Source organism: Diceros bicornis, chromosome 37 (genome assembly GCF_020826845.1).
Source record: "Diceros bicornis minor isolate mBicDic1 chromosome 37, mDicBic1.mat.cur, whole genome shotgun sequence".
NCBI classification, from domain to species: domain Eukaryota; kingdom Metazoa; phylum Chordata; class Mammalia; order Perissodactyla; family Rhinocerotidae; genus Diceros; species Diceros bicornis.
The window spans coordinates 27,659,220-27,681,688 of record NC_080776.1 but is presented as its reverse complement, the minus strand read 5'-3'; the positions used below and the strand labels follow the sequence as shown (position 1 = coordinate 27,681,688).

General features: G+C 60.7%; 1 protein-coding gene across 11 annotated transcripts in view; it reads left to right on the top strand.

The window, feature by feature from the left end:
* KIF1A (kinesin family member 1A) overlaps positions 1 to 22,469 on the top strand; it is a 101,021-nt gene that overhangs the window by 58,716 nt on the left and 19,836 nt on the right. For 4 of the 11 annotated variants that reach the window (XM_058533357.1, XM_058533355.1, XM_058533354.1 and 1 more), the window contains exons 25-36: positions 539 to 676; positions 8,857 to 8,975; positions 11,363 to 11,448; positions 12,667 to 12,805; positions 13,034 to 13,205; positions 13,360 to 13,450; positions 14,910 to 15,028; positions 16,101 to 16,156; positions 17,756 to 17,864; positions 18,222 to 18,288; positions 18,389 to 18,473; positions 21,143 to 21,248. In XM_058533357.1, coding sequence (XP_058389340.1) covers positions 539 to 676; positions 8,857 to 8,975; positions 11,363 to 11,448; positions 12,667 to 12,805; positions 13,034 to 13,205; positions 13,360 to 13,450; positions 14,910 to 15,028; positions 16,101 to 16,156; positions 17,756 to 17,864; positions 18,222 to 18,288; positions 18,389 to 18,473; positions 21,143 to 21,248 — 1,287 coding nt within the window. Of the gene's footprint in view, positions 1 to 538; positions 677 to 1,438; positions 1,706 to 8,856; positions 8,976 to 11,362; positions 11,449 to 12,485; positions 12,531 to 12,666; positions 12,806 to 13,030; positions 13,206 to 13,359; positions 13,451 to 14,909; positions 15,029 to 16,100; positions 16,157 to 17,755; positions 17,865 to 18,221; positions 18,289 to 18,388; positions 18,474 to 21,142; positions 21,249 to 22,469 lie in introns of all 11 variants that reach the window. The other 7 variants (XM_058533349.1, XM_058533346.1, XM_058533347.1 and 4 more) reach the window with 4 other exon arrangements.

Genomic DNA, 22,469 nt, shown 5'->3' with positions numbered 1-22,469 from the left:
TTGGGGAGGAGGATTCTCCGCTGTCTGTGTGGTTCATGTTGCACCTGAGCCCTGGAGGGAAATGACTGCGTTTCCTTTCTTCCACAACTTGTTTGTTTTCTTGGGATAATAATTTTAAAAGTATTTTCTCTGTTTTCTACATCCCGTCACCCACTTGCCCTTTATTCTTTGAGCTTGCGGGGTTCTGACACAACTCCCCCATCCTGAGCTTCCCCACACCGGCTCCGGGTGGGGGTCCCTCTCCCCTGCTCCACCTGCCTCTCCGGGTTCCTGGGAGCCCTGTGGCTGGTTCCCGGCCCGTCCTGCTTTAATCGTGTTGTTGTCACTTGGCTCAGTGGGGAGGAATTCGTGGGAAACTTGCATGTTTAACTAGAAGTCCGTTGCTCGTGGTTGACCAATTGCAAAGACCGTGGAGAGTCTGTCAGCAAACCACCTTGAGCCTTGTGTGACTCCGAGCAGGACGCTGTGGCCGGAGCCAGGCCGAGCCCACGGTCCCCAGGAGGAGCCTGAGCCCACGCTGATCTCTGTGCCCCTGCAGGCAGCGCCTGGACCTGATGCGGGAGATGTACGACCGGGCGGCGGAGGTGCCCTCCAGCGTCATCGAGGACTGTGACAACGTGGTGACCGGCGGAGACCCCTTCTACGACCGTTTCCCCTGGTTCCGGCTGGTGGGCAGGTGGGCGCCTCCCTCCCTCCCCGGCTGAGAGGGAGAGAGATTGAGAGAGAGAGAAGGCAGCGGGGGCAGGGAGTGGGCCCCGGCCCTGACGTGAGGAAGGAGCCAGCGAGATGCCCTTTCCCATCCCGACTTCTCCACCCTCGTCCTTCCCGGGTCTGAGGTCCCCCCAGCCACTTTTCTCCACATACCAGTCCCTCTTATTTCAGGGGAGCGGGGAGGGGTTCTCGGCATTGCCACCCACATCTGCGACAGGGCCGTGGCCACCAGGTCACACGTGTCCACATGTGTGAAAGTGTGAGGCTTGGGCAGGCTTTCTAGGCCACCTGATGGCCGTGGGAGTGTGAGTGGGGAGACAGGGCCATGTCACCCCAGACCCTCAGCATCCCATGCCTCCTTTCCCTAGTCTCCCCCTCTGGGGTCTGTGCCCAGCCCCTGCACCCCACGGGATGTGGTGTTCTGAGGCCTCAACATGGCCAGGCCCGTGAGGCCCTCACATGACCTTGGCCACACCTGGCCAGGATCATGCCTGCCAGTGCCTTCCGGAATCTTCTGGAGCCTTCCACTGACCACACATGCAGTTTCTTTCCAAGCCTGGGGACGGGGTGCATTTTTGGTTCTCTTGTCTTTTAAAGCAGCATTCTCAATGGTCTGTGTGTTTGGTTTTGGTTTAAGACAGAAGCCCCCCACCCCCTACCCCGGACCCTGTCCATCCCTGCCAGTAGCTGGTGTTAACTTCTCTCTGTCTTGTCGTACTAACCTCAGTTCAGTCATCTCTGGCTGCAACAGCTACCCTCTTCTCAACACATGCATGAGCGAGCGCATGGCTGCTCTCACCCCCTCCCCCACCTTCTCGAGCCCCGACTCCGACGCCACCGAGCCTGCCGAGGAGCAGAGCGTGGGGGAGGAGGAGGAGGAGGAGGAGGAGGAGGAGGAGGAGGACCTGGAGGACGACGTCTTTCCGGAGCACGCGCTGTGCGACGGCCGGGACCCGTTTTACGACCGGCCCCCCCTGTTCAGTTTAGTAGGAAGGTTGGTGAGGTTGAGGACAGCATGCTGGGAAGGAACCAGCTCTTTTGCACAGGAGCACTGCTGCGGGCACGATTTGACCGCCGTCAGGGCGTGACCCCCGGCGTGCGGGCAGCTCCCCGGACCCCGAGGCCGAGGCAGTCTGAGGGGCTGGCCTCCTCGAGGAGAGAGCATGAGGGATCATGAGGGCTCCTGGCCATCCTGGAGATGGGTGTCTGGCCCAGCAGGGGAGATTCGAGGTCCAAGTTACGGAAGAGGCAGTGCACCCTGGAGCAATGGTCCCACCGGCTCCGTGCAGGTGGGACTATTCTGCAGAGAGGCCCTAGAACCCCGAAAAGTGGCTGCTGGAACCCCAGAAAGAGTCCTTGTGCAGGGCCTATGGGGAACATTTGGAAAGGTCCTGTCGTCCTGGGGATCAGGTCATCCCAGCTGAGGTGGCTTCCCCCCTCTCCACTGCTTTCCAAAAGAGATGGAGGCTCCTGGTCTGCTCTCAGTGCTGTTCTCTTCTCTGTGCAAAAAGGAGCAGAACCTGGAGGACGTCTTCCCAGAGGGAGGGCAGGGAAGGAAGGGCTGGTGCTTGGGCAGTGGCAGGGCCTTCCTCTGAAGCCGTGGGGCCCGGGCCGACCCTGCCTCTCTCTGAGCCTGTCTCCGTCTAAAGGTGAGGATGGTTCCGTCCCTCCTGACCTCCCAGGCTGCTGTGGCGAGACACGGGGGCACGTGGCCCCGTGTCTTCACTGGAAGTGCCCTTTGTAGAGAGGAGCCAGTTATATTGTGTTTTTTGGAGGGATGAGAGAGGCCAAGGTCAGGAGGTAGCGTGGAGGCGGTGGGGAAGCCCAGACTCCTGGAGCAGGGACCCCCCCCCCCACCGCAGGCGTATTGGGCAAATACAGCTGCCATTCGTATTTTTTATTATCATGGAATGGAAGCAAGACAGGTAAAGGAAAGATCTAGAAACCTAACTGTAGTAGTAGGATGTTCAGCTCATGAAACAGCTGAATTTGCACATTTTACATATATAAAAATGTGTAAGATAGTTTTAAGAACAACCTTTTTTGGAATTTGAGATTACTTCCTAGGGCTAGGCCAATGGAAGTTGTTGGAAGCCTCGATCTTGGAGCACCAGTACTGAAAGCTAAAGACTGAGGCTGGCCCCCAGATAACGGGGTTCGTTTACACTGGGAGGCCTTGGGTGCAGATGATGGAGTGAAAGCCCCATCAGTTCCTTTCAGAAGGAAGCAGGTTCCCATGGGCACACGTCATGGATTTATTCCGATTAGTTTTCCATGGGTGTGATATGCTGGCCTCCTGGATAAAAACGGTGGCTCTCTCCCTCCGAGACGCCCTGGGTCTGGGCTTCCCGCTCTGCTGAGCCCGAGAGGGAGGTGTAGCCCCAGAGGCCAGCTCCACGCAGGCCTCTCAGAAAGCTCTGGGCCGCTAGGGCCAGGCCCGCTGGCCTGCTGGGCCCAGGAGTCGCTCTGGCGTCAGGTAGGCCTGGGGTCAGGGCAGGGGAGTGAGGACACGGGGAGAAATGGGGTGTGGGCTCTTGCAGTCTCAGCCGGAAAGAGCTGGGTCCTTCCAACACTTTTCCCCTTTCTGTGGATCTGAGGTGTTATACAACAACCAAACCAAACCAAAGTCATCCATGAGAGGCCAGCCCCCCGTACGGTGGGCGGTCTGTGAAGGGCTTCATTTGGAAACATCCTGATCTTTTTGGTTTGGCGAGAATTGGCTTCTCTGCGCAGCAGCTGTGCAGGCCCGGCCCTGAGAAGGACCCTGTCTTTGGTTTCCTTTTATCCTTCTGATAGCTGCTGGCTCTCTCTCCAAAGCTTAAGCAAAATTGGGGCACCCACTCTTGTCTCCCTTCGGAAAGGCTTTCCTGGCCCCAGCATGCGTCTCTGCACCTCACCAATCTCGTGGTTAGCGCTGCCTCCTCCCCTCCCGCCACACTCAGCCCTGGCTCTGCCGCCTCTGCCGCCTCCTCTCTCCCTGGGCGGGTTTCAGCCTGCTTCAAGGTGTGCTCACCTCTGTGGACAAGGCCCCCCAGTGTGGGCCTCCCATGTCCAGGCCAGGGGCTCCTCACCCAAGTCCAGGGTCAGCCCCCACAAGGGGCCTCTCCATCTAGCAGTCTGGGGGCCCAGGTGAATCGGGGAGCGAGGGTGGGCTGACCCAGGCAGAGGAAGTGGGCCTGGGGCTCTGGTTTCCCCCGATAATTCTCCCTGCCTGGACTACCGCTTTCAGAAGGTGGGTGGGAAGGGGAGCTGCAGAGAGAGGAGGGCGCGGGGCTGACTTTGTGGGTTGGAGGGTCCCAGGAATAGGGGGACTGGGTGAGGGAGAGGAGGTGATTGCCCGAGGGAAATGTCCAGAACTCTGGGTGGAAAACGCTGACCTGATTTGTATCCACTCTGTGCCATCTGGGCTGGTGAGGCCCATCCCTCAGCTCCCAGCTGGGTGCCTTCTATACGCCGGACCACTCAGCCCGAATCTTTGCCAGTGAGGCTGCGAGCCACTCTGTGCGCGGGTGGGTGTGCTGTGGCCGGGAGTGCCCTCTGGGCAGGCCTGGAGCTGTTCTGGCCCCCATGGTGGTGGGGGCTGATGTCAGGTCATTTCTGGCACCTGGAGGGCAGTGAGGGGGAGGCCCAGCCTCCGCACTATGGGCCCCGTTGCCCCATGTCCCAGGTGCTGTCGGCTGGGGTGGGCTCTGCATGGGGGGTGGGGTCTTCCAGCCATGGCTCGTGGCTCGGAGGAGGCTGGTGCTGCCACTGGGGGCAGTGGCTGCCGGGCCCCAGAGGCCCCTTCTGGCTGAATGCACCAGTCACCATTGCCAAGTGCACTGGGATTAGGGGCAGCAGGGAGGAGAGAGAAGCCCTTGAGAGGAGCCAGCATCTGGTGTCGGGTGCTCCTTATTCTTCTCAGAGCTGGTACCAGAGCTGCAGCTAGATCTGTGGATCCTACCTGGGAGCCTGGGGTGAGCATGAGAATTTGCAGTCACCCACGACTGGGTTCTGAAGTTCAGAGAAGATGGGGGAGGGTTTGGCCATGGACTCCCGGGGTCTTTTTCATTGTATAACCTCGACCTCCAACCGTGGGGTCCCTTGAGGCCCCACCCCTGGGGCCCCGCCTTTGGGGGCACACCTAAGCTGCATCTTGTCTAAGGGTTTGAACTTTGGCATTGCGGCTTTCATTGCCACCCACGTCTGGGTTTTTCTTCCCCTTTACATGAGGAAATCCTGAAAGATCATGAAAGAATTAATCTACTTAATTAACTAGCTGTGTTAATTAAGCGGATGGGCAATGGAGCATGGTGTCTACACGGTTGAGAGCTGGATAGGAACCACCCTGTAGATTCAAATCCCAGCTCAGGCCCTAGCTGTCAGCCCCTGGCAACTTCCTTAATGTCTTTGTGCTTCCATTTCTTCGTCTGTGAAACGGGGTACTACAGCCAGATTCCATCAGCTCCAGCACTCTGTCTTAGATCTCAAGGACACCCGTATTTTGTGCACCCCTAAGAAAGAAAGATGCAGCCAGTTGAACTAAGATGTGCCATTGATTAGGACAGCCCCAGTTTCAGTGTTGAGATGTGAAAACAGTGGGCATCTTAGAATTGACGAGATGTGGGTGCACCCCGTGCCCACGGTGTGGAAGAGCCCGTGTTTCAGTGCTGGCCCTTGGTGAGCTCAGAGGGTCAGGCTTATGTGACTTCTTCATGGGCTGCCAATGGGATGATTGAGCCTTGGGGACGCGAGGGGCCCAGTCCCCATCTGATTTGTGGGATCTTGAGTCTGCAAAGTGCTGCAGGTTCCTGAGCCCATGGCTTGGCACTGCAGCAGAAAGCGTCCCCTCTGGGAGACCACAGTCGGTTTCCAGCAGAGTTTGTCAAGCAGTGAGGTCTTGGGGGAGGGCCAGGACAGGGCCTGCCTGCAGCAGCCTCGCCTTCTGACCTAGGCCTGCCCCTGCCTCAGTTTACCTCTCTGTGTAGTGCCACCGTCTCCCTCTGGCCTGGTCTTTGTGGGGCCTGGGGAGGAAGGTCAGGAAGTGGTGGGCGTGGACCCTATGAGCTCAGGAAGGGGGAAGGGTAACCCTTCCCTTTCCTAACTCCTCCAGGTCCTTCAGGTGTGTTCCCGGGGAGCTCAGCCATTTGTGGGTCACCTCTGGGGTGCTGTGAGTGGTGGTCTGAGTGGCTCCACAGCCCAGGGCCTTGCTTGCTTGAAGTCAGCTCCTGTGGAATGGCCCCCCGAGCTTTCTAGGAACGCAGCCCTGGGCCAGCGGGGGCCTTTGAGGTGGCCCTGATCCTGGCTCTCCCTCCTGGCTGGGTGGCCCAGGACGGCCCTTAACGTCTCCTTCCGGGAGGCTGTACTGATTCAGGACCCTCGTGCCAGGCACCATGTCCTCATCTGGCCCACATGGGAGGTGTTCCCGCCCTCCCTGAGAGTCCTCTTCCTTGCAGAGTGTAGGTGGGTGTGGGCAGGCTGGTGCCCCCTCCATCTGTGGCCAGGGCTCCTGGGACCTCCTCGGTGCCTCTCTGCCTCCCAACAGTGGGCACTGCCGCAGGGAAGAGGCGGAGGCTGGAGGGTGAGGTGCTGACTCGAGGACGCTGCCGCTTGAGGCTGTCCTCCCTGGTCCCCTTAGCTCTGTCCAGCATGGTGGGACAGTCAGGTGGGGGCCCAGCCAAGGAGGACAGAGCAGGGTCTGTGCCTTTTCCTGCAGCCCAGGTTCTGGGCTCCCTCTGTTTCCCTCTGGACCTCATGGCATTGCTCACCACGGCAGCCCCCTCACCCATCCCCAATTTGAAGGAAAGGCCCTTGGCCAGGAGCCCAGATGCCTGTAGAGGGAAGGCCATCACTGTGCCCCCTATCCCGAGGTGGGTGCTTGTCCCTGCCTGCCGGGCGCCCTATGTAACTAGGGCAAGGGTCTTCTGCTCCCTGGGCCTCAGTCTCCTCTTGTGACCAGGGCCAGGGCTGGCTTCTGCATTTCCCCTCTGCAGGTGGTCGGGGCAGCAGAGCCCCCCCACCAGTCAGGCAGAGATGCCCATGCCCATCCATCTACACGGCTGTTCCCCAGTGAATTCCCAGAAGAAGGGGCTGGGGGATGGCCCCTCCTCTGGGGCATGCTCAGAGGGGTGCTGTATGGGGAAGAGAGGGGCTCCGGGAGCTGTTGGGGACTTCCTCTGCTCCAAGAGGGTGGCCCAGGGAGACACTCAGGCAGCTTGACCCCTTGAGACAGCGCACCCATCACCCTGACGGAGACCTGTGTTGGCCTTGGGGGCTCGCCCCCCCAGCGGGGAGGTGATGTGGGAGGTGAGAACCAGGCCACGGGCAATGGCAAGAGCATAGAGCGCCTGGAGCATCCCCGGGGACCGACCGGGAGCCCACGTGGCCGGAGCAGGGGCTGGTCGGTGGAGCTGGGGTTGAGGCAGGGTCTTGGATGTCACCAAAGGCGTGGGAGTCTGATTGGCACCCCAAGTCCCCTCTGGCTGCTGTGGGGGCCGTGGGGAAAGCGGGAGGTGGCCAGTGGTGCTGACCGGCTGAGAGGACTTCAGAGAGACTATGAGGTTGAACTGATGGACTTGAAAGAGAAGAGCCAGGATGGTGCTCAGGTTTCTGACCTTCTGCTGAGGGAGGGCCGGTGGCGTGGAGGGTGGGGGCAAAATCAGGAGGCCCTTGAGAGGGGGTGCCAGGGGCTAGAATCAGGATGTCTGGAGCCGGGGGCCCCCCTGGAGCTCCCAGTGTGGGGGCGAGGACAGAGGCTCAGCCTGGGTGGCTTCTGACCTGACCTCAGAGCAAGCTGAGCACAGGGCAGGGTGTGCACCTCTCCTCCCAGCTCCACCTGGCTCCACCCTCGGCCAAGCACCTGGCCAGCCAACTTCCTCCTTCCCTTCCCCATCCCACCCCCACCCCCTGCTGCTGCTCCCACCTCATCCCCCCTCATCCCACCTTCCCGGCTAAGGCCCTGGGCCTCCCTCACCCCCCCTTCTGCACCTCTTCCCCCACACTTCCCACCCTCCTGTATTCAAATCGTGCCCAGCCCACCCCAAGCTGTGCCCCTACTGCGGGACCCCAACCCCCTAGATCCCTGGGAGCCCAGGGCCGTTCACGTCTGTGCCTCTGGGCTGGAGCAGGAGCGTCCTGGAGGGGAGGGCAGGGTGGGGGCACATCCTGCACTGACGCCGGGTGGAGCTGCGGGGGCCTCACCAGGATGGTCCTTCCTGTGCCAGGGTGCCCTGCCTGAGGAGGGTGCCCCATCCCACGAGTGTGGCACTGAACAGTGGGGGAGTTTTGCTCCACATCAGCCCACCCGCCTGGCTGGGCAGCACAGAGTGTTCCAGGGTCCCTTCTGTCCTCCTGGCTGCGTGTGACCCCCGCACGTTGGCCAGCTCAGGGAGTGCGGCTGCCACCTGGGTGACGTGGCCTCTGCCCAGCCTGCCCTGCCTCCTACCGGGTGCACAGCTGAGCTGCCCGGGAAAGGGAGGGCTCTGGGCGCTCTGTGGGTGGCTGACCGGGCATGCCAGGCAGCGCCGTGGGGTCTGTGGTGTTCTCAGGGCTCCGTTCAGCCAGCCCTCCCTGGGCACTGGGCTGGGGGGTAGTACCCTCTCTCAGCTGACGCCGTGGAGCTCGCACTCGCCGTGTTTCTGAGGGGCTAGGAAGGAATTGGTGAGCCATATTCCTACCATCTGAACCCCTCTCTGGGGGCCCGAGAGTGTCAGAGGCCACTGGAAAATGGGAGGGAGGTTGGGGGAGGCCCGGGACGTTAGTGCCAGCGTGAGGGTTGTAGCTCAGTGTGGCCGGGTTCCCAAGTCCTCCTCCTCCTTGAAGCAGGCTGAAACCTTCCTTCCTCAGCTGTTCTCTTCTCAGAAAGTGGGTATGGCCCACGGGCTTTGCCCTGTGCCCAGCCCCACTCACACGTCCTCTCTGCTCACGCAGCACACACCCTCCTCCTTCTCTGTCCCTCCGCCGCCTCCTGTCTCCTCTGAGCACCTCGCCCGTGGACCCCTCCCCTCCCCGCCCCTCAGTGCAGCCCCCTGCCTGCCCGCCGCCCCAGCTGCTTGCTGCCCTGGCTACCCCGCGCTTCACTCTGCTTTGCAGAGCTGGCTGTGCCGCCGCCGTTTGTTCGTAGGGCACACTGGGCTGGCCTTGACCTTGACCTCTACTTCCTCCCAGGGCCTTCGTGTACCTGAGCAACCTGCTGTATCCTGTGCCCCTGGTGCACCGCGTGGCCATCGTCAGCGAGAAGGGCGAAGTGAAGGGCTTCCTCCGCGTGGCTGTCCAGGCCATCTCAGGTGCATGCGGGGCAGCCCCAGCGCTGGCTCTTTCCCTTCACAGACGGAGGCCCCGGGTAGGGAGGCCTCTGTGGGTCTCATGCAGCGGTTGGCGTGCGGCCAACCTCACCTAGGCCCCTGGCCTCCTGTGTTTCTCCACCCCTCCCCCGGCTGGCGTCCAGGCTGCTGACCCCCCAGGTGGGGCCTGAGGGAGAAGACCCTGCTGCCCAGCTCTTGGCTCTGGTCTTCTGGACTCTCCCAGGTCAGCTGAGGCCCTCTGGGGCTGTGCAGGCCGAGCCCAGGGCTGTCTGAGCCCACTCTGGCTCGGAGGCCCTCTCCGCCCCATCAGGTAGCCCCAGATCTCTGAGACCACCTGGCTCCTGACCCCAGCCTGGTGCAGAGCAGTGCTCTCTCTGAGATCACCCCTTCACCGCTGTCTCTTAGCCCCTGGCTCCCGACCCCTGCCCACAGTAGCCCTCAGAGCCTCTCTCCCCACTCTCCATCATGCACCTCCCTCGCACCCCTTGGCCTTTTGGGCACTGGCCTGTCTCCCCGGTGGCTGTGGACCCTCTATCCACATGTGGGCCTGGAGACTCAAGCCCCCTCGCTGCAAAGATGTCACCCTCTCATTGCCCAATCGCTGTCCAGCCCCCTCCCACCAGACCGAGGTCCCAGGCTGGCCCAGCCACAGTGTGCCTTTGCGCCTGGGTTTGCTCCTCTGTAAATGGCATCCCGTATGAAGCTTCCTACTGCTAGGAGTGTTGAAAGATCATTCCGGAACACAGGTGTGAGCAAGCTTGGCCAAGTGGGAAGCTGCAAACCAGAGGGCCTGGTGCTCTTGCTATAATGGTCGTTACTCCATTCTCTGCCCTTGGGCCCCCTGGCCCTTCCATCACGGCCCCCCTCCGCGGACTCTCTCTCTTTCCTCTCCATGGCCTTGAAAACTCGGGCACCTTGGGGAGAGAATGGGGCAGATGGACAGACAGACAGAGAGATAGCATGGGCTGCAGAGTGACTCCTGGCCTAGAAAGGGCGGGCTCAGAGTGTGAGCAACCCAGGTGACCTATACCCCATTTGAGAGGTCTCAGGTCACCCAGCCTGCATGTCTCAGCCCTCCTCTGCCCTGACAGCCCGGCCCCCTTTGGTGGTTTTCATTCCACCCTCAGGACCCATTGCCAAATTCTCACTGGCCCATCATTTCCAGCTGTTCTTTGCAGCACCTTCCAGTGATGTCACCGTGGTGCTGAAATCCTTCGGGACCCCACTGAGAAGCAGTGAGGCAGTGAGGGGGGCAGTGAGGGGGACACTAGGGAAGGTCCAGCCAACAGGGAGGCTGGGAATGCCTCGTGCCACCCTTATCGCTCAAGGGGAACCCTGTCCCGCAATCTCAGGGGGATTTTGTCCCCGTGGGGCTTTTCCTCGGCCCTTCCTGACCAGCTCAGCCCCAGTTGAACGGGCTGCTTTATAGGTGGATGCTGCCTGTATTTGGGCCACACCCAACAAGCCCTGTCTAGAGGCTGTGGTGGAGGAGAAGGAACTTTAAAAAGCCACGGAACCCTGCTTCAGTGGTCACAGAAGTCATACCTGCCCCTGCCCCCGCCCATGGCAGAGGTCAGCTTGTCCGATCTCTCAGCACCAAGCCTGCTGTGCCCAGGTCCTGGGCGATGGCGGGACAGAGCTACGGGCCCCCTGGCAGCAGGGTTGGAGAGCACGGCAGTGTGAGTGCTCCCACAGGCCCTGGGACAGAGTCGGAGACCCTGGGGGTCTGTGAGGCCTCCTCCAGAGTGGTTAGAGCTGGGGGTCAAGGAGGCCAGCAGAAGGCAGATCTGGGGGTCTTTTAGGCAACAGGAAAAGGGTTTGGGTTTTGTCCCAAGCATAGTGGGAAACCACTGACCGCTGTGAAGAAAGGGATGTGTGGGGTGCTGAGTGTCCACACAGGTGATGGTGGTGGCTTTGCAAGCATGGTGCAGAAGGACAGGCATGATTCCACAGGTGACACTAGCAGGATGTGGTGAGGCAGGCTCTGCTCGGTGAGGTAGAGGAGGGATCGGGAGGGTCCGGGGTCTGCTGGAGCATCTGAGTCTGGGGGAGGATGGAGGTGGCGATCAGGACTTGAGGAGAGGGGCAGGGGTCGTAAGTTTGGTTTTGAAATGTGGAGTTTATGGCCCCTGTCAGAGTGGGCTTTGCTGAGGACGTGGCCACCACTGGGCCCTGGGGCAGCCCAGGTTGGGGGTCAGTGTGCCCCTGGTTGTTCTAGAGTCTCAGTCGGCAGCGTCGGGATCCCCTTGCGTGGGTCAGAGCCCATCCTGCTTCCCGTGCCCTCCCCTAATCTGGCAGCTCGGCCTGGCTCTGCCACACCCAGCTGGGGGACTAGCTGGCCCTGACTGTCTGCTTGGTTCCTGTTTCAGCTGATGAAGAGGCCCCTGATTACGGCTCCGGCGTCCGCCAGTCGGGAACCGCCAAAATCTCCTTTGACGACCAGCATTTCGAAAAGGTACCGTGCAAGGATGGGTCTGCATGCAGTGGAGCTGCAGCCCAGCCCTTCGTCGCCAACTGACGTGCCTCCAACCCAACCCAAGGGGATAGCTGCACGGAGGGGTCGTGTGCACCCGTTAGTGCGCTGGGCCTGCCCCTTGGGCCCTGGGTCCTCCTGGGGTGCTTTCCTCTCTTCCCAAGCCTGGAGCCTCATGGCTGTCCCCCGTCCCTCATTATCTGACCGTCCACCCACCATGGCCTCTCCTGGGTCTTGTCCCTGCTTTCCTCACCTGGCCCTTGGCTGCAGGCAGGGGCACAGAGCAGGTGCACACCACGAACTGCTGGAACAGACACCAAGATGCCTCTGCCCTGCCCAGTTCCCCTTCTCTCTCGGGCTCGCTCTCCTGGGGGTCCACACAGGACACTGCGTTTCCACCACCGTCTTTGCCTACCCCCAACATCCCAGTGAGGACGCGGAAGGGCCCCAGGGAGGCCCCTCCTCACAGTCCAGACAGCAGGTGCTGGGGTGGCCCTGTTCAGCACCAAAAGACGAGGTGCTGCCCACCTCCGTCCTCACGTGAAGGGACAGCATTCTTCCCAGGGCTCCCCTTCCTGCTCTCAGTGGAGGGAGTGGAGGAGAGAGTGGAGGAGGAGGGTCCCTCTCAGGGCCCCCAGGCCGGCCGGCTCCTTCTCTCTCTTTCTTAGAGTCTTGCCCAGCTCACCCCACCCAGCCACCCACTACCCCGCCCTGAACCTCAGCACTCCTGACGCCTTGAGCTGGGAGTGGTGTGTCTGCCCCACGCTGTCCGTCTCTTGGAGGGGGTCGTCAGTGTTGGGAATGCACAGGAGGGGCAAAGAGCATTAGACAGAGAGCATGAGGTGCACAGAGGGGGCAGCGGGAGGCCATGTGGGCACCTGGTGATGGGGTACCTGAGATTCAAGTGGACAGTTTACCTGTGTCCTGCCCACAAGGAGGAGCTGAAGGAGGGGCTCTGGCTGGGGGCATGGAGGGGCAGAACTGAAGACCAGAGACCTTTCCCACCTTTCCCACCACAGAGTCAACGGAGGCCACGACAGCATGGGAAACTAAGGCTGAGGGAGGTGGGTGCTCATCCACGCAGGGGCAGGTCTGGAATGCAGGTCCATAGAGGCCCCACCTCAGCTCTGGGGTCCTCTACCAGACTGTACTGGCCCCATCACGGGCCGGCTCTGACTCTAGTCCCCCCGCCCTGCACAGTTCCAGTCGGAGTCCTGCCCCGTGGTGGCAATGTCCCGCTCTGGGACCTCCCAGGAAGAGCTCCGTATCGTGGAAGGCCAGGGCCAGGGCGCAGACGCAGGGCCCTCAGCCGACGAGGTCAACAACAACACCTGCTCAGGTAGGTCGCCGGGGCTGCCCAGGGCGTGGGCCCTAGGACACTGCCCCCTGCCCTGCTGTAGTCTGGAGGTCCTGCCACCTCTTAGCCCGGCACAGTGGGAAAGGACCAGGCCCCTCCCTGCTCCTGGGGTCTAGAGGGAGGCTGCCAGACCTTTCCGAGAGGAGGCTGACCCCGGGCTCTAGTCCCCTCAAGAGTCCCACCATGTTGCTCTGCCCTTGTTCGCAGCAGCTGTACCTACAGAAGGCCTCCTCCTAGACAGCCCCGAGAAAGCTGGCCTGGACGGGCCCCTGGACGCCACTCTGGACCACCTCCGCCTCGGCAGCACCTTCACCTTCCGCGTGACCGTCTTGCAGGCTTCCAGCATCTCTGCCGAATATGCTGACATCTTCTGCCAGTTCAAGTGAGCCTTGGCACCCCGAGCCGGGCCATGTGGGTGGGCTCTTAGCAAGGCACAGGCTGTATTGGGGGCCGCACAGTCCAGGTGATCCCTGCGAGGCCGCGGGTCCCCATCCCAAGTCCTTGCACCCGACCAAGTGTCTCCTCCCGCTTTGCAGCTTCATCCATCGCCATGACGAGGCCTTCTCTACAGAGCCCCTGAAGAACACGGGGAGGGGCCCACCACTCGGCTTCTACCATGTCCAAAATGTATGTCCTCAGAGCCCCCGTCTCCCCCTCCCACTGGTTGGTCCCTCCCAGGGTGTCTGGCTTTGTGCAGTCTCCCTAACACTGAACTGAGCTTCATCCATGCTGTCCATCCTTCCTTCTCTCTCTTCTGAGCACCAGTTGGTGCTGGGCACTGCCCAGGCATGAAGACAGGGGGCCCTCGGGTGCCAGTAGCCTTGGGCTACTGCTGGGCCATGGGGGCCTTGGTAGGTTTAAGACTGGGGGTGGGGCCAGGTAAGAGCCCACAGCGAGCCTTGGGCAGACATGGATGTAGAGTGTCTGGGGTGGCCGGGGTTTGTGCAGATGCTGGGGCGCCAGGGAGGCAGTCCTGGCCTGGTGCTGGGGGAGAGGCAGAGGCGGGGCACATGGAGGGAGGCCCGGGCACAATCTGGAGAGCTCAGGAAAGCTTCAGGCAAGGGAGTGTCTTGAGCTAAGCTGTCAGGAGAGTGGGGGGCTTTCGCGTGCAGCAGCTCTGTGAGGCGGGAGCATGGGGCTAACCCGGCCCTGGGGGAGAGAGGTGCTGCACTTGGCGATAATGGAGACTGCCAGGTGGCAAGGCCTCAAGGGCCAGGCCAGGGAGCGTGACCTTGACCCTGAGCAACTGGGCTGGTGGGCGTGTGGCCCAAGCAGTCACAGAGGCCCACACTTGGAAGGGCCCGAGACTGCAGCCTGCCCTGACTCTCAGGGGAGAGGGAGCTTGCTGTGGTTTCTAAGCCGGGGAACGAGGCCAGTTTGAAGGCGTGCACTCTTGGAGCCTTGGTGTCCTGGGCTGTGAGAACAAAGCCCCCCACACCGGGCGGCTTCAACAATAGCAAGTCACCGCCTCTTAGTCCTGGAGGCTGGAAGCCGAGATCAAGGTGTGGGCAGGGCTGTTCCTTCTGAGAATCCGTCCCAGGCCCCTCTCCCTGTGTCGTCACGTGGGCTTCCCTCTGTGCCTGTCTCTGTGTTCAGATTTCCATTTTCATAAGGACACTGGTCCTATTGCCTTAGGACCCACCCTCAGGCCCTCATTCTAACTTGAAGACCCCTGTAAAGACCCCGTTTCTAAATACAGGAACTGGGGGGTAGGGCTTCAATATATGTATTGGGGGGGACACAATTCAACCTGCAAGTCTTGGTAAGTGGGCGAGGGCCCAAGAAGGGTCAGACCTGTAGCCCCCAGCCCCATCCATCCTGGGAGAGGGCCCAAGGACTGCCTGCCCGGTGGTGTGTCTTTGGGGTGTGTGACTGGAGGAGAGGCGGGGCTGGAAGGACCTAGGCGAGAAGTGTTGCCCTACATGGGCAGAGGTCGAGCCCGGGGGTGTGTGTGTGGGGGGGTCTCTGATCTGGGCCTGGAGTGCTTGGGTCTCCGTGGAGGCCGAGCGCTTACCTCTGTGACTCTCTTTCCCTCTCTTGACCATGGCATGGCCACACCCTCCTGCCTGCCCACATGGCGCACCAGATCGCAGTGGAGGTGACCAAGTCCTTCATCGAGTACATCAAGAGCCAGCCCATTGTGTTCGAGGTCTTCGGCCACTACCAGCAGCACCCATTCCCACCCCTCTGCAAGGATGTGCTCAGGTCAGCAGCCCCGGATCTGCCGGTCCCAAAGCCCCTTCACGGACCTTTTCATCTAGCCCCACTGCTGCCCTCTGAGGCGTGGACCCGCTCCCCCTCCCAGCCAGTGCAACTGACCCTCGCCCCAGGCAGGCCTGGTCTGGCGGCTGCAGACCCTCGTGCCTCCCGACACCCACCTCCCCTGTCTATAGGGCAGCCGATTACCCAAGGTGGGCAGGACCCCGAGCAAGTCAGAGACTTCCCCTCGGGACTGAGGAGGGGGTTTCTCAAAGAGCATCACCGTCAGAACTCGACCTCTGCTGGGCGTGGGTAGTGTCCTGGGGCCGAGGGAAGCCAGGCGCAGGGCTGGAGGATGGCCAGGGGTGGCCCATGGGGGAGACGGCTTCTGCTGCCCACCAAGAACTCCACTGGAGGGGCCCAGCTGTTCCATCTCCTGGAGTCCTTAGTCCCCCAGACTGAATGAGGGAAAATTCGTCTGGCTCCCTCAGTCCATGTGGCTCCCAGGGGGCAATGAAGGTGGGTCGGGGTGTCCCTTCTGTGGCCAGGCCGACCCCTCCCAGCCACCTTTCCCGCTGGAGTGTGTGGAGAACAGCAGATAGACGTCAGGGGGCTATGGGACTGTCTGTTGCCATCTCATCTCCTCTTTCAGCTGTCAGGCGGGACCCAGAGCTAAGTGGGCCATCCAGGGTGCTGGGGACACAGGAGGGCCATGAGAGGTGTGGGTTTAGGGGCACTGGGCCCCAGGAGCATTCTGTCCTTGGGAGTGCAGAAGGGGCTTCTGTCCTGGAAGCCCCTAGACTGAGAATCAGAGCCTGACCTTGTCTCCGTTCTCGTGGCTTCGTTGGGCTTCCCAGGCGGGACCTGGGGGTCTTGAGGGGCTCCTCCCTGACCTGGGCTGGTGGAGGGCCTTCCCCAGGCCCTGTGGGTGGGAAGGAGCGAGGGAGGCAGGTACGGCTTTGGGGTCAGCAGTGCTGCTGACCTCCCTCTGCAGCCTCTGCCCCGGCTCCCCACTCCAGCTCGGGCTCCTGCAGATACACCTGCCGGTCGCCTCACGCTGGTACTTCTTTCTCCGCAGCCCCCTGAGGCCTTCGCGCCGCCATTTCCCACGTGTCATGCCACTGTCCAAGCCAGGTAAGTGGGGCTGTCCTAAGTCCACCCCTGAGGGAGTGAGGCACCCACTATGGGTGCCAGTGTGCACCAGCCCTCCGCAGCTGAGCGTGGTCCCAGTCCTCGGGATGGGTCTGTGCTCTCTCAGGCTCTCTGGGGCCACCCTGCACTGCTGGGCCTCACAAGGGCCTGGTGGAGTAAAAGTCTCCATCCTGGGCTCGGAGTGACAGCACAGGGACACCTCGATGTCCTTTCCCCCTCGGCACGCACAGCTGCAGGGTGATGGTCAGGTGGGGCCTGCCCTGTGCCCACGGGTTTCCTGGAGCAGGTGACAGAGGTGTGGGAGCTGAGGTGAGGAGGCTGGGGGCTTCAGTGAGGCCGCAGGGCCGTCTGAGCTGAACCGTGAGAGATGGACAGGTTTTGGGGTGAAAGGAATCCAGGAGGCTCGTTGATGGGGAGCTGGGGCTGGAGGTGGCAGCGAGCATGTGGGGTCTGCTGGAGGAAGAGCACTTGGGGTCCTTGCCTGGAGCCTGGAGACCCTGCCTCCGTGGACTGTGGAAGAGCTCTTGAGATCTGCCGGATTTTAGTTAAAAAGAGGTTGTAGGATTTCTTCCTGCCGCCAAGACAAAAGCTGAAGCCCAGGGAGGAGGTCAGTGGGAGGCTGGAGAGAGTTAGTGCTGGGCTGGGCGGTGTGGCCGAGGCCCCTCATGGCCCAGGAGCCCACCTCGAGGTGGGGGCTGTGGTCCCTGGTGCTGGTGCCCCAGAGGGTGGGGCTTGTGCCGGAGCTGCGTCTGGCGCACCTGGGCTGTGCGCGCGATGACCCGCGCACTCCCGCCCTGCTCGGAGGAGCAGATTTAGCCCCTGCCTCCGCATCCCTGTAAGATGGAGTCCCTCAGGAGGACACCCCCTGGCCTGCTGACCCATTTGTTGATGTTAATTCTGGCATCTGTGTGGTCTTATGCTTGGCCACATGTGTTCCTGGGCTATTCAGTCTTTCTTGCTGCCTCGAGGGAGGCACTTAGATCCACATTTATAGGAGAAGCAATCGGGCTCAGCTGGGACTTGAGAGAGGTGTGGCCTTTGTGAGGAGGGGGCTGTGGACAGAGGTGGGTGAGGGGCGCATTGGGGCACAGAGCCTATTTGTCAGGAGCTGGACACAAGTGGAGGGCCAGTGGGAGCTGAGGAGCAGGGCCCAACCGTGCTGGAATGAGGTGCTTGGACTGGTGCAGTAGGCTGTGGTGCAGCAGAGGAGTCCTGGGTGGGTTGTGGGGCCTCTGAGCAAGCATGGCTCCTGCTGCCCTGCTGGTTCTGTGGGATCTCAAGCCACTGCCCTCTCTTCAAGGGCCCATGCCCAGGTATGTGTGGCTATGTGCTCCTCCTATCTCGGCAGTAGAAGTGAACAGTCACCTCTGTTCCCAAAGCCAGCTCTCGGTTGCTGAGACCTGACTGTGCCCAGGACAGGACATATCCTGGGGCATGGAGTGGGAGTCTGCTAGTTGTTTTTCTTAGGTGCTGTCCCTGCCTTTGAGGCATCCCCACCTCCGGCCTCCTCCCTGAGCGTGCCCCCAGCATGTGATGGGTCAGGTCTCCCATTGGTGCGTGCTTCTCTTCTGTCACCCCCAGTGCCTGCCACCAAGCTCAGCACGCTGACTCGGCCCTGCCCGGGGCCCTGCCATTGCAAGTATGACCTGCTGGTCTACTTCGAGATCTGCGAGCTGGAGGCCAACGGCGAGTGAGTCCGGTGTCCCGTGGTGCCCCTGCTGGGGATGGCCTGGAGGTCCCCACAGGGTTGTGGTAGGGGAGGAGATGGCCCTGGGGATGGGCTGGAGATCCCCAGAGGGTTGTGATTGGGGAGGAGAGGACCCTGGGGACTGGTTGAGGTGGCATGTGGTGGGTTTCCTCGCCCGGCTGACTCTGGTCCCCATGGACTGAGCCACCCCATCTTCACCAGGGGAAGGGGCTGATATTTTCCTGTTCTCACCTCTCCCACTCCTCAGGGGCCATGTGCCTGTGTTGTGGGCAGAGCAGGGAGGAGGGGCAGGGCCCTTGCCTCACCCCCTCACCTCTCACCCCTCTCTCTCTCTTCCAGTTACATCCCTGCAGTGGTGGACCACCGTGGAGGAATGCCATGCATGGGGACCTTTCTGCTCCACCAGGTGCGAAGCCCTCCCTGCCCCTGCCTGCCTCGTGCCCCCTCCCTGGCCCCATGTGGCCTCTAGGCCATCTGACCGTGTCCTCTCTCCCGGCATCCGGCAGGGCATCCAGAGACGGATAACTGTGACACTGCTGCACGAGACAGGCAGCCACATCCGCTGGAAGGAAGTGCGTGAGCTGGTCGTGGGTGAGTGAGGCAGTGGGGGCTGCCTTGGGGGCTGGGGCTGGGTTGATTGGAAGAACGTAGAGGTCCCGCCCCCAGGCCAGATGCCTGAGTTCTAACCAGAGCTCTGCCCCTGTTGCTGAGACTTTGACTAAGTCACTTAACCTCTGTGTGCCTCAGTCCTTTACATGAAAAGGAGAGCTTGGTCTGGGTGATGATTCCAAATTTCTATTTAATCACTGTATGAGCTTACTAGGGCTGCTGTAGCAAAGTACCATGAACCACGTGGCTTAAAACAACAGAATTTATCCTCTCAGAGTTCTGGAGACATAATTCTGAGATAAAGGTGTCAGCAGGTAGCCATGCTCCTTCTGAAGCCTGTAGGGGAGGATCCTTCCTCCCCTCCTCTAGCTTCTGGTGGTTTATGGGGAGTCTTTGGTGCTCCTTGGCCTGTAGACACATCACTCCCATCCTCTGTCTTTACGTGGCCGCCTCTTATGAGGACTTAGGTTAGGGTCCTGCCGACCCCACTGTGATCTCATCTCAACTATTATATCTGCCAAGACCCCGTTCCCAAATAAGGTCACATTCTGAGTGGCTGGGGGTCAGGACTTCAACATATCTTTCTGGGGGGACACAGGTCAGCTCAGAGCAATCTCCCAGATCTTGTAGGTTTTTCTTCCACGACTCCACACTGTGAACTCTTTGGTCTACCCAAAATGTTTCCTTTGTCGTGCTGTAAAGAACTTTTCTTCCTAGTTTTCATTCAAGGACATGGACAACTGTCCATTCTCGTGTGTGGTCAGCATGAGGCCGCCCCCATCCCCAGACCTGGAGCTGATGGATCCCTCTGGAAAGACGTTTCTGTGGTCGATGGGCAGTAGATCAAGGGCTGTGTCCTTGGGACCTGCAGAGGGGAGTCTGAGGGTGCAGCAGCAGGGGTGTGACCGTGGGACCCATCATCCTGTGTCCCAAAGTGCAGGATGGTGGGCAAGGAGGTTCTGGGGGCTGCAGAACAAATGTTTTGTATCTATTTTCTCAGGAATCAGAAAAAGCGTAGAACAAGTACGCAAACCCTCATTTCAGATGTTGTTTAGGGCAAGTCTGAAAAGAGTGAATCAATTTAAAGAAAAAGATGAAGCGAGTACGCGCTGGCTCACCCTGCCACCCGACAGGGTGGGGAAGGGTGATGGGGCAGGTTCTGCCCCCCCACATGCTGTCATCCTCATCTCACTGCCTTCACCCAGAGCCTGCTGCCCAGAGAGCAGGGTCTGCACCGCCTGCTGCACCCGGCTCGGGCTGGGAAAGAGGCACAGAGCTTCCATTCCTGTCCCTGTTACCCTCAATCCTGGAATGATGACAAGTGCCCGGGTCTCTGCAGAGAGGCCACCCCCTCGCTGGCCTTGGGGAGCCAGGCTCTGGTCCCAGATCCCACCTTCCACTCGCCCCTAGGCCACCTCCCTTCCTGAAAATGCAAACAGGACTGATCCTCTATGGGGGAGGAGGGGATAAGAGGTGCTATTGGAAGGGACTTGGGGAGATGCTGGTGTGAACACCAAGGCCCACCCTCCAGGTGAAGGGGTTTGGGCTCTGCCTCTCTGGGCTTCATAAACCAAGCAGACCTGTGAGTGGATGTCTCTGCCTGACCAGGGGCCCCACGGGCATCAGTTTTGCAGGCAGAGCGCCTGGTCAGACTGTGCGGGCTGAGAACCTCTACTGAGAACCCCTCCCATCCCAGAGGAGAGGAGGAGTGAGACTGGCACTCCAGGAGATTTCCTCCTGCAGCTGGGCCCTCCCCAGCATGGGCCCTGTGGCACTCCGCCTGCCTGAGCCTCCAGCCGTGCGGGACACACCCCTTGAGCCCTGCCCAGCCCGGGAGGGCACTTTTCAGGGACCCCACACCTGCCTCCTCCCAGAACCCAAACATTGCAGGAAGGTTCCAGGATGTGGAGCAGGCAGCGGCAGCATGGGGACACAGGAACCTGGCCGAGTGTTGGGTTTTATTTTATCTCCGTTCGTTGGGGAGGAGAGGGAAGGCTCAGTGATTCCTTTCTGGCTTACCAAAGAAAATCATATTTGTTTATTCCTCGAAGAAGCAGAGCAGTCAATTTGACTATCACTCTCAGGGCAAGAAATGGTTAATGAAGCCACCAGGCAGGATTCCTAAGTCACAGAGGTCCTGGTGCCTTTCACAGAGCCCCCACTCTGCATGCAGGTGCCTGAGAGGGCTCTGTTGGAAATGCCCCTTATGAGGAGAGACTTATGGCGTGGGCAATGTTCCTTTTCTTTCTTTTTTTCAGTATAAAGAGGAGGGAACATTTCCTCCGTCTCATCTTGCTAAGATTTCCTTTTCCAATAGTTGAAGAGGGCCTGAGTGTTCCAGGCTGAGTGGTTGAAATCTGTCAGTTGCGAGGGGTGGGGGGTGGGCAGCGGAGGGTGGAGAGAGAGATTTATGGCTGAGGAACTAAGAAACTCAGACCTCAGGCTGCGGGAGGAAAGATGGGAGACCCATCCACTGACAGATGGCAGAGGGGCCTGCTGCCCCCTCTTGTTATGTGCTTCTTGTGGCCACATGGGGAGCTGATGGCCTCCTGGTTTCAAAGCTCCTGCCCAGGAAGAGGCGGTGAGCAGGGATCCAGCGCCCGCACCTGCCCTCCTGGGAAGTGACACACGGCCCATCGCCTTCCCTGTAGGTCGCATCCGAAACACTCCAGAAACCGATGAGTCCCTGATCGACCCCAACATCTTGTCTCTCAACATCCTCTCATCTGGATACATCCACCCGGCCCAGGACGACCGGTGAGTCCCCTTGTGGGGGCGGCAGCAGGTCCGTTCCTGACCCTCTGGAGACAGGGTCTGGGTCAGGACCCAGGGTACGTTCTCAGCCCGACACTCCCTTGGCTGTCCTGGCCGTGTAGGGTCGAGCCACACAGGACGTGTCCAGCCCCAAAGCTTTCCAGGCCCTCCTCTCTGACTCCTCAAGGGACAGGTGCAGGGCAGGGTGGCTCGTGGCCTCAAAGTCCCTTGGCACTTTTGTCTGCACATTGTCCCGTCACTGGCTCCTGCATTCATCCAGCCCATTTGTTCAGTCACCCGGCAGAGGGGCTGCATGGGAGTTGCAGGCAGATGAGCTAGGTCCTGTTCTCAGGAGTTTTGTGGGTGAGTGGGTGGGTGGCATGGGGCGGTGAGTAGACAAGCAGGCCTGAATTTCCCCGACCATACTCCTGAGGGTGGTTCTATTGCCTCTGGCAGGGATCCTCGGGCCGGGGATCCTGGAGGTGGTTCAGGGGCACACTAGGTTGTCGGTCCAGCATGGCCGGGTGGAGGCGTGCCCACTGGGCACTGCTTGGCACATGCTCCTTGTCTCTGGGCTATTTCTTCCCAAGCTCCTGGGTGATGGCCAAGCTCGTCGCAGCCTGGGCACTCCCAGCTCGACCGCATCTGGGGCAGCGGACGGGGCGTGCGAGCCTGCAGCCCTCTCGGGGTTTGCCAGGGTCGGCGGGATGTGAGGGGGAGGCATCTGGGGGCCAGCTGGGTGCGGGGAGCTCATGGCTGCCAAGAGCCACCCTCTAGGGGGTGATGTCGGCGGGCTTGGCTGTGTCTGAGATGCTGCTTTCTAGGGGCTTTGGGAAATGAGGAGGGTGCTCCATATCCTGGACTGGCTGCTCCCGAGGGCTCAACCTGGCCCACGAGGCGGAAGCTGAGAGCTGACCCTTGGAGCATGAGCTGTAGATGTCTCCATGGTTCCTGTGGCTGTGTTTGCAGGAAAAAACATCTGTGAGGGTTGGGTGTGCTTGGAAGGGGGTGGGGGAACCTCACACTTGGTAGAAGAGCTGAGATCCATAAGGATGAAGGGTCCTGGGAGAGTCACCTCCTGTTCTTCCAACTCTTGGGTCCAAGCAGCTCAGTCTCTTCACAGACACCCTGAAGAGTAGGCTGTAAGGGAACTATCCCTCAGCGTGGGCAGTTGAGACCCAGACAGGGGCAGATGCGGCTCTGGTTCCAGCGCTGCTCTGGAAC